The 11226-nt window shown below is 32.7% G+C and overlaps 1 protein-coding gene across 1 annotated transcript; it reads left to right on the plus strand.

Annotated features, from left to right (window-relative positions):
- The first annotated feature begins 291 nt into the window (after window positions 1–291).
- On the plus strand, window positions 292–10306 carry LOC142973589 (chymotrypsin-like protease CTRL-1). The gene is made up of 7 exons (XM_076115439.1): window positions 292–412; window positions 674–759; window positions 2856–2977; window positions 5058–5220; window positions 5541–5666; window positions 7172–7318; window positions 9341–10306. Exons 1-7 carry the CDS (start codon window positions 373–375, stop codon window positions 9557–9559), a joined length of 903 nt encoding a protein of 300 aa, XP_075971554.1. The 5' UTR covers window positions 292–372; the 3' UTR covers window positions 9560–10306.
- Window positions 10307–11226: the final 920 nt, after the last annotated feature.

An 11226-nucleotide genomic window follows, 5' to 3' on the forward strand; every position in this document is an offset into this window, starting at 1 on the left:
AATATGTTTTTTTAAAACATCAGCGCAAAAAATGTGATCCAGATGGTTAATAAATAAAGATCATCGATCAGAAATAATCCACTCGACAAAACCAAACTGATAAAATGTGCCTTTGACAAAATCTGTTCTATCAAAGTGTACTGCATCGAAAAGACAATAATTTAGCAATATTCACCTTAATGATAAAACATACGTATATTTTTAGTGATAATAACTTCAAGGACGGACGTACAAAAAGATTAGATACCTTCAAATTAATCCGTAAATAGATAAGATTGTGAATCACTTTGGTTGATATAATAACGTGATCGATTTTAGGATTGTTACAGTGATACCAAAGTTCGAGAGTGCGTGAAGTGATATTTAGTTAAAATGAATAAGGCAGTGATTATTTTGTTTGTTGCGCTGTTTGGTAAGAATTAAATTATAATAGAAAGGATTTAAATATTAAATATAAACATCTATCAGTGTCCATACAATTTTAGCATGTGGATATTTTTTTGTTATAATTTTTTTTATTTCTCTCTCTATATTATAAACGCGGAAGTTCACTCAAGTGTGCACTCTGACTTTTGCTCTTGTTGCAATCTCTTTATCTATTTTCCTTTCAATTTTCTTTCCTTCTATATGTAACGACTGTAAACTAAGTACATATACCATTTTTATTTATCAGGTGTAAGCGCAGCATTTGTCCAACTATCAGACTCAAGCAGAATCACCAACGGCAATGAAGCTAACTTCGTCAATTTCCCCTTTTCGGTAAATATGTATATATTTTTCTTTGAATTAGTACTAATTTTTTGTATTTTGATGTAAACTTTAATAATGATTAGTAATAATTTTCTAAGTATTGTGTTTATATATTATGTGTATATGTTACTGATAAATCTTTACATAACTATAATTGAGTTGAAAAAGTTCCAACTTGATATATATTTTAACCGTATTAGATTGTTTATTATAGAACTAATTATACTGGAAGGAAAATTACACATACCCACACACACACACAAAATAACAGACAACGTCCAATAGCTTACCGATAGACGTCATAAAATAATTTTAGCTCATCGTTTAATTAGTGTAAAAGCATCTAGAAATAATAATACACTATAACCCTTCATTTACATATTAGTGAGCCTTCCAATTTGATATTGACTTGATCTTACAACAATTACATTGACTACATTAGGGGCACCTAACTTAGTAAGGCTTTTACTTAAGCAACCTTTTATGTTCTCAGCTCCAATTTTAGTATATTCATGTACTAGGGCAAATGGTATTTAATCTTTAGGCTCCATTTTTACTTTACACGTGGCTCTCTGCCCGAAAAGGTCCAAATCTTTTTACCAAAATCTTCGCCCTAAGGATAAGTAGGTGATTCCTTTTAATTCTGTATATTTGCGTTTTATTAAATCACTTCGAATGTATTGGTATACTTATCAATATAAATGAGATCTATGGACTCTTTTTCCAGTAATTATGATTTTCCTTTTATGATAATGAACACTTAGTCATAATCAAAATAACAACTAGAGTTTTCCAACTTATATGTTGCAATTTCATTATGACTTATATTTTTTGTATCTACAGTGTGCAGGCAAAAAGATAAATTGCACCTAGTAATCATTGGCCACGGGGGAAATCTAGGCCAGCTATAGGTCGTTTCTCTACAATCATTGCTATCGAGTATCGAGAGTATATCATGTGCGGCAAATAGTTCCTACGGCACCCGCTAGAGGCATTAATCAGATTTTGCAAAATCTCTCGTTAGTCGATAGTTATAGGAAAGCGCGCCTCTGGTTGGAATTATAACCCTTGAAGTCCCGTTGAGATAAGTAACCGCACTGTATGTCTTATATTTCTAAACAAAGCTATGCAAGATTGTATGCTATTATTTATTTTATCATTCAATCCTTGCATTCACAAAAATGTTATCTGATTAACAAATTTCAAATTTAGATTCACTATTTTGTTTGCATTCAAGTTAAATTAACTTGCTTTTGTTAATTTCGAGATCAATGAACTAAATAATTAATGACTAAAGCTGATTAATGAAATTAGCAATTTCACGAAAACATAATCAGAATTATTTTATGCATTAAATTATACCTGGTATTGTGACCGAGGGGAACAAATCGGTGGTATTTGTGGTAGTGTTGTGTGTGATTATCAGCAATTCATAGGAAATACTAGATAATTTTGATGGATTACTTTTAATATAACTACATAATATACGTGATAATAGTAATATGTATCAATATCGATCAGTACAAGGCATGTGACATAATATATGGTGTACATAAATATTAATTTCCATGACATTTGTACAGTGCTACGATATCACTAAACAAATTACTTTAATCCTAATCGTATCCGTCTCTTGTTTATCCCCCGGATAGTTAGATTAGATTAGATAATTTGTAATGTCCTGTGTTTGTTTCCTTAATACCATTTAACCTAACGAGTGCAATTAAAAAAAAAACTATATAAGGTCGAACGGTATGCGTGTCTTCTTTTTCTTGTCCTTATTCCAATGTTCTAGCGTAAGCAAATAAATTAGGGGTAAGAACAAAGTAAAATGCGTTCTAATTAAGTTCCTAATTAATCTAAGACCGAGAGCCAGTATTTAGTTCTTTACTAATAGCGTGATTCTCTTCCACTAATACAAAAAAAATGACATTCTGTTCAGCGCCTCTAGCGGGCGTCGTAGGAACTATCTTTGCAGTACATTTTTGATTATCAAACTCTCGATACTCGATAGTTTAAATTGTAGAGAATCGTGCTACTGACTTACGACGCTTATAAAACTTGGTAGTATTAATTTAACTAATAACTGTGACTTGTTCTTTCAGGTGTCACTTCAAAGGGTAACAGGAACTGTCTTGGCTGACCGAGGGCATAGATGTGGAGGTGTTCTGTTCACTTTCCAACATGCACTCACTGCTGCTTCCTGTGTTTTCGAAATTGTCGCCGGGTAAGTTCTTTAGCAAAATTTCAAAAAAGGATTATAGTTTTAAATATTTTTATGACAATATCGAATGGAATATAAAAAATAATGCTTTAATATTGATGAAATGTGGGTTCTAAAGAATTTGGTGGGAATTCTTAATTAGCCAAATCACCATCCAATCTTTCATTATGTTTCTTACTTCAAATAAAGTAATAATAACATGTTAAAATAAGTTAAACAGATAAAAAAAAGAAATTGTAGGCAACGCAATCATGAATGATAATAGTAAAATGTAAACATAAATACATTTTGCAGAGCAAAACATTTCATCTCCGAATAGGTGAAAAACCTCATAAAAGTAAACAGCAGTGTAATATTAGAAGGTGTAGATTACGTGAAGCCTGAGGCTTTGTTCGCGTGGTTTATCGCCAAAAGTATTCTAAGTTCTTATCCAGCCTTCCAGGCATTCCCGGCTTGATAACTTTTACGTTCCCTATAAATAACCTAAATGTTCACCGAGCGACATTTTTCCTCATTTATAATAATAAATTCGTAAAATATCTTATCTTGAATATTTCTAGGACTATCTAGATTTATTGCAGTATCTATTTTACAACGTGAATATTAAGTAGCAATAATATAAAGTCGAAGTGTAGGATAAACAAGTGTTTTTATAACTTCTCATTATTACTTTTAAAATAATATTAAGGAAATTCGAACAAAAATGGTAATACTTTATAACAAAGTACTTATACGATCGAATATGAAATCGAGTCACTATCACTCAAATAACAAAGACGTACTAAGCATTATTTGATTTTTAAGAACTCTACTTAATTAGAACAAAGGTCTTTGAAGTATATTGTTTACAAATAAATCAGTTTCGGACAGTATCGATTAACTGACTGAGCCTGTAAATTACATTACTACAAAACAACGTCGTTGACAAAACTCTGTTCGGGGCAATAAATTTTGTAGTGTCTAATAAACTTTGCTTAGATTCCGGGAACTTATCTGATTAAGTTACTGCTAAGGAAGCGGTCGTATCGGGCGAATAGTCACCAGAAAGTGAGTCATGATAATATTACTATCCCAATGACATCGTTATATGATTGTCTTTTGTATTGAAAGTACCCTAAATCTGCATTGAATGTAAAGAAAACGGATTCTTAACCAAATAAATTAATCTTCATACTGGCCACTACTAGGGTACAGAAGCGCACAGCTTTAAAAAACTAAAAAAAAACACTGTAAATCATCGCGATATCCAGTCCTTTTCATTTGTAGCTAACAATTATTATAGTCCCGAGAAAAGTCGCTATGTATAAATAAATCCTTAGAAATAGAGTATTATTAAACACGAGTATTGACATATGTGACTTGTCTTTTAGTATCTTATTGATTACTCAATCAATTCACGGAAGAGCTAAGGAATTATTCATAATTCTTTCTTAGCAAAAAATATTGGCAGCCAATGTGTCATTGTTACAATAAAAATAAATTAACGTTGTAAAGAAATATCTAGTGTTGTAAAACAAACATGATAATACATTTTATAGGGTAGTAGTGTATTATAAACCAAATAGATAGTAGGCACTAGGTAGGCTATCGATATATTTAGTATGAAACACTAAAAAATGAACGCGTAACAAAATTTTACAGATATTATAAACGAAACAGATAGTAGGCAGGCTATCGATAAATTTTGTATGCAATAGTAAAAAGGGACCGCATACCGAATGGCTTAACCCTGTAGCATAATTTCTTCACTATTAAAGTGAAATACTTACTTACCTTAAAGGTTAGGTACTGGCGCTGGATAGTGGATAGTACTAACTGAAAACGCGCTCATGTTTTGGCGCTCCTCAGTTGTTGCAAATATGAACTAGTGAGTCAAAATCACGTACAACCTTTTCAAAATCAAAATCAAATCATTTATTAATTTAGGTCAAATGCTGCACTTATAGTCAATGATACTGAGAGTGAATTTACCACCAGTTCGCAAGGTCGCCAATGAGAAGAAGCTGGCAAGAAAATTCTGGAAAACTGATGCATATATCCTCTTGTGTAATATCATATCTACAGTGATATTTTTTATTTACAGCTCTCCCGTGCCAATCAATGTAGCGCAATACAGAGTTTTTGGAGGAGCTAGTTCTTTGACGGCTGACACTGATCAAGGCCGCGTTAGAACTATTGCTAATGTGACGGTCCATCCTGAGTACATTCCACCACCAGCATCCATTAATAACATTGCTATTATCACAGTAAGTTACCTTTTTTTGTGATTTTAAATTAAAAACATTACTCTGTTATTGGGATAGACAACTGAAAATTAATTGATGTTTAATACCGTGTAGTGTATTTCAAATGCTTTTTTATCGATAACAAGCTCAATTATTCATATCCTACATACTTGATATAAGATGCTACTACAGAAATAAATAATAAGATTGCTTGAGCGATTTATTTTAAATTGCCACAACTTCGAATAAATAAATCATATTATTATATTTATTATTGTAGGTAGTTGGAATCTGCAATTTTTTTTTGTCATAATAATGTGACCTTTATTTTCTCTTTTTAGCTCACCTCTCCGTTCCCGAACACGACAATTTCACCGATAGCTCTCCCTGTTCAAAATTTCGTTGCTCCTGACTTCTCTCTCTGCCAAATTGCCAGCTGGGGTTACATCGATGCCACGGCTACGTTGGTAAGTTATCAAAAATTTAGTAATAATATAATATTTTGTGAAGAAGCAGTTAAAATTATTTACTGGCCTATTCTCCAGACATTTCTTTAAACTAGGGTGCGAATAGTCATACGATAATATTATATGTACTTATTCAAATAAGTCATTTCATTTTATGCTTAAAAGGCACACGTGTAACTTCTAAAAATAATACATGGGTAACAGTGTCATTAATAATTCTGTTGTTTCCATTAAACAATTATAAGACAAGATAATTCTACATCTATTACTTTGCTATAATTGAAAATGCACTTTCAACTGCAAAGTCGATATGAACATTTCTAATTTCCTTTTAAAAATTATAGGAAATGCACTTCTTCCTTTCCATCCAAGGAAGATTATATTTCACATTGTATGAAGCCAGCGGCAAGACGCAATTCAATTGAGTTTAACTTCGTTGTTTCTCCTGATTCTTTTAACTTTTTATTAGCTACAGGCATTTTTAAAATCCTGTAGCTACGTTTCATTTAGAGTGCTACAGCGCGGTTCTCTTCTGTCGGTACTGTCGAGTATTGAAAGTTTGACATTTAAAATGTTCTGCAAAAATAGTTCCTATAACGCTCGTTAGAGGCGCTGATCAGATTTTTATATAACACTAGCGGACCCGACAGACGTTGTCCTGTCTAATAAATTAAAAATTAATTAAAAAAACATTGTCCAGCGGACAAAATTGTGAATCTAAACCATTCTCAGATCCCCTTGAACACACGTAAAAAATTTCATCAAAATCGGTCCAGTCGTTTAAGAGATGTTTATTGACATACACACTTACAGAGAATTATATATATATAAAGATTTCTCGACATTTAGCCGAGTTTCAGTAGTCGATAGTGTTAGAGTATCGAGCTACTGTTATGTTAACGCACTACCACATTCATAGCCCAGATTAATGTTATTCTAATTCAAATTCCGGTTTCATATAAAACATTTACGAATGTTTATTAATATCGAAACATGTTCGGCTCATTACATTTTGCAATATTTAAATGTAAATCTAAATTACTGGTCATTTAGATAAACATATTGATGACTGTTTGGTTTAATTTACACGTGTTTTAAACGATATTTCTAAATAGCAATGCCATGCATGATATGGTAAACCAAAACATGTAAATTGGGAACTATATTTTAAAATATGAAACAATGATTGCTGTGACGCCAATTTAGTAGCTTTTTGAATCAATTATTGCATAAGTACCTAAAGCCCAGGTAGAGTTTCTGTTTTGTTGTTTTTTTAAATACAACTCTGGCACTAAGAGTTGCTCTTATGTCGAGGGGACTTTAAGAAACAACGGACGAACAAGTACAACCACACCCAAAATAATTTTCTGTGATATTTATGTAATAATTGTTCTGTGTGGGAATCGAACTCACGGCCGCGGCGACCTAAACCAAACCACGGAGTTAGTCAAATAGTGAGAAAGATTTTTTTGAAAATGATGATTAATGGTATTTGTATCTTTCAGGCAAGCACTAACCTTCGCTACACCAGCAAGTACATTTACAACCAGAATCTCTGCACAATGTTGTACAGCGGTATTCCCTACCTCGCGAACATATTCGACACTATGATCTGCGCCGCTTCTTACGACATCGTTTCTTCTGGATGCACTGTAAGTATTCTCTACATATTAACCAACTTTTATAATTATTTACCACTTTTAAAAATAAATCTGATGGTAAAAGTCAGAGTATTTATAGGAATATACGTGAATAAAAACTTATCCGTGAAATCTCTCTCTCATCGAATGGTTAGTGGCCAACCTAGTGTCAAAGTTGTTCAAGCTGCCCGAAGGCCTTTGACGTGGCTTAACGACTGTTATCTTAAAAGACAACAACCGGGACCGACTTTTAACGTGCCCTCCGAAGCACGGAGACGCCCAGTTCAAATACCACTATGCGGTCACCCATCTATGGAATGACCGCGCCAAGGTTAGCTTAACCCACAGATCGTTTACCGAACGGTGAACGCAACTAGCTATGGGCGCCTCACCGTGAAATACTACATATTATGAGTCAAAACGGTAAAGACAACTATTTTGCATGGGATACAAAAACCACAACTTTTTTCTCTTTTTTATAATTATTTTGCGTAAGAGAGTCCAACTCGCTCTTTACCCGATTTTGCACTTTAAGAGAGAGCGCATCTTTTTTAAGCTGTTGAGTAAAATCTGCGATGACTTATTTTGAATACATATGGTGATAAGCCCACAACGTGGTTTTAATAAATAATTTATCTAAATATTTCACCCAAATTCCCCAATTAGAAAAACAAAATGTCAAATACGTACTAAAGAAGATTAAAATGATGGTAAAAATAAATATAAACTCATAAAAAAAATATAAAACACATTGCACACGTTATTAAAATCTGAAATGACGTCAACAGCAAATCCGTTGGATTTGTCTTTCGTCCTTGTCTCATCCCAATTATTTGGGGATCAGCACTTTCCTTGAAAAAACGTCGCGAGTATGTGGTGGGCGTATCACAAATAAGCCTCGCTGGATTTTTTCCTCGCATCCTTAACACGCAAGGTTATGGAAAGCGTTTATGTGAAATTTTCTGTAAAATTTTTATCGGTTTCCGTTTTCATGTTCGTAATAATAATGGGTTTTCCCTTTAGGCTGATGACTTACTCGCATTTTACCAATACGTTTAAAAAGGTTGAAACGTTAGTAAATTAAAAACAAAACGAAGTAAACCCTTTAAGACAGATTAAGCGTAACTTTAATTTGATCGTCTACTTTCTAGCCTTTATTGTTAGTATTTACTAAATTATTACGCGGTGCAAAAATCTCTATTCAGCTTTCAACATCAGAATTCAACAATTAAGATCAAGGGAATAACATTAATCAAAATTCACTCGCTAAGCGGATCATATTATTATCCACATGTAATATTATTAATACGAGATAATCTACCAAGTAATGAACCAAACAAATATATCAAATTAATTATTAAATCTATAATTTATTAATTAGTACAAAATACATTAAATTATGATTAATTTATTAACTCGAAAGCACAGCTTTGTGATATAGTAATGGATATCCATATTAATTATTTAGAAGTTAAAATAAAATGGTATTCTACACTGCAATGAACAACTGGATACACATAAATTGTATTGAAACCACAACATTTGATGGACTAGGTAAAACTGCTAATCTGAAAAGATTTTATTTTTAACCAAAAGAAAGACAAGCGCATTTGTTAAAAACATTAATATTAAATTTAATGCCAAAAACGAAAATAAAAACAGATTTTGAACGCGTCGTAGTATTTGTAAAACAACGTAACGTATGGTACTTATAAAAACGCTGCGTTACATAATGGCGACGTCATTTCTATGATTAAAATATAATAACGCAATCATCACTACACATATCGTGCCTGGCTGTCTTGTGATAATGAGATACTGTAGCGCGATACTCGATAATCAGTACAGTCGAGTATCGAAAGCTTGACAATTCAAATGTTCCGCCAAAATAATTCTAACGACGCCCGTTAGAGGCGCTCATAAGATTTTCATACAAATTTTCTCGATATCTATCCGGTTGTCGACAGTCGATAATGGTAGAGAATCGAGTTACTGTCAAAAACAGTAAATAATAACTTTTGAAATCTTCTACAGGGTGATGAAGGTGCCGCCTTGATCTGCAGTGGAGGCCTCACTGGTATCATGTTCCAGACTAACCAATGTGCCGTCTCTTCCTTCCCTGAAGTCTACACCCGAGTGTCCAACTACACCACCTGGATCCGAAGCATCAGTGGTTCCTCAACTATTAGGCCAGAGCTCACTTTCTTCGCTATTCTTGCTGTTATTACTGCCAAATTCCTTAGCAAGGCGTAAATTTTGTTTTACTTTAGTTTTATATGGAACTAGGGGTCTACGAATATCGTAGATTCGAGTTTTGTACTCCCGTTCATGCTCATTCGATGCTGCCGGCTTCATGGGAAAAATAAAATAGAGTAGATACTATTTTTCCTTAGTAACGAACAAAAAGAATTCTATTCTATTTCACTTACATTTTTTGTCTCTGTGATAAATTAATGTAGGTACAAGAAAACTTCTTCTTATTGTTAGAAAGTTAATGTCTGTTTGATGAGATTTTGTGACTTCCTCGGTCATTGAACTTGGAACTGACATTTCATGTAATTGTGTCGTAGATTTTCATTTTCAACGCATTTCTATTAAATTATAGCTTTAAGTCATTTAGCAATTAATATAGGCCAAACATGACAAAGAGCTTAAAAACCATTTATCTATTTCAAACATTATAAATCATATGGAAATCAAAAATCATTTTAAAATAGGGGTAAGCGTAGGGTAGTTCTAAATAGTTATGTAGAAAATAAGTATGTAATATTCATAGTCAAGGTTTTGTATAATATTTTATTACAAAACATGGGGATATTCGCTTTAGAATATTCATTACCTGATATACTGCTTATTGATCACCAAATAAATAAAAAATAAAATAATGTTTATTTACCAGTCACATTCCAATTCTTAAAAACTATACTAAACTAAAGTTACAATTTTCTATTTATATTAATAATTCTAGTGACTCTTCCACTAGGCTGAGCCTGTCTCGGAAGAGTCAAATAGTAGCAGTATCCAGTTTTTTGTCCCTGGTTCGATACAGTACAGAGAGTCTTATTAAAATAAATAAAAATAAGTTTAACAATATGTTTTATTTTTCCACGGTTTGCTAAAATATTTAACCCCATTATATTTGTGGAACTACGATTCGAATAAATTATCATATTTAGAAATAAAGTATCATATTTATTTCTAAATAGGTATATGGCAAAGATTATTAAAAAACGGGTGCAAGTTATATTGTAAAGATAAAAGCTCAAAACATCTTAGCATTCCAACACAAATAAACCACATTTAACGCAAATTTCCGAGATCAGACTCGGAGCGAGTGTGTAAACGCGTTATAAAGGAGCTTCATACCGCTGTATCAAGTTATTCGCCGGAAATTTGACATGAGAAATGTATAAAATATAGAAAAGTTATCGCCCATTACGGTAAGCGCGTTTGAGGTCCAATTTACTTCTTGCAAAGTAACTAAAAGGTTAAAGGTGTTATAAATTTTGAGCACGTTCATTAGGCCCACACGGATCCCCGCCCCGGCTTTTAGCCGGCGACACACGTCGGAATTTCGTAATAAGATTTCCTTAATTTAAGACCTCCAACACACCTATGTAGATGTTCATTGACGGCATTCCCGAATCAACACACCTGGTGAAACAAGCTACGTAAATTCGAACTTACTGTTAATTCGGAACGCGAGCAAGACGTATAGAGGTGAATTGATTCAATCATATTTACCTGCTTGTGTAACTTCTGAGTGAGTAAACCTCATTCCTTTGATATTATTTTATTTATTACTTATTAGAAACATTTCTGTAATGATTTCTAGTTATTAGAGATTGGAAATGTTGAATAAAGCATTTAAACATTAAACGTGGTGAAATAACAAAAATAAAATATTCCCGCACCTGACT

Source organism: Anticarsia gemmatalis, chromosome 6 (genome assembly GCF_050436995.1).
Source record: "Anticarsia gemmatalis isolate Benzon Research Colony breed Stoneville strain chromosome 6, ilAntGemm2 primary, whole genome shotgun sequence".
NCBI classification, from domain to species: domain Eukaryota; kingdom Metazoa; phylum Arthropoda; class Insecta; order Lepidoptera; family Erebidae; genus Anticarsia; species Anticarsia gemmatalis.

Bases quoted from the DNA above. Each gene is read 5' to 3' on its own strand.
- LOC142973589 (XM_076115439.1), top strand. From the start codon at position 373: ATGAATAAGGCAGTGATTATTTTGTTTGTTGCGCTGTTTG. The intron at 760-2,855 runs GTAAATATGTAT...TTGTTCTTTCAG, and splicing joins TCGTCAATTTCCCCTTTTCG to GTGTCACTTCAAAGGGTAAC. The intron at 7,319-9,340 runs GTAAGTATTCTC...AATCTTCTACAG, and splicing joins TCGTTTCTTCTGGATGCACT to GGTGATGAAGGTGCCGCCTT.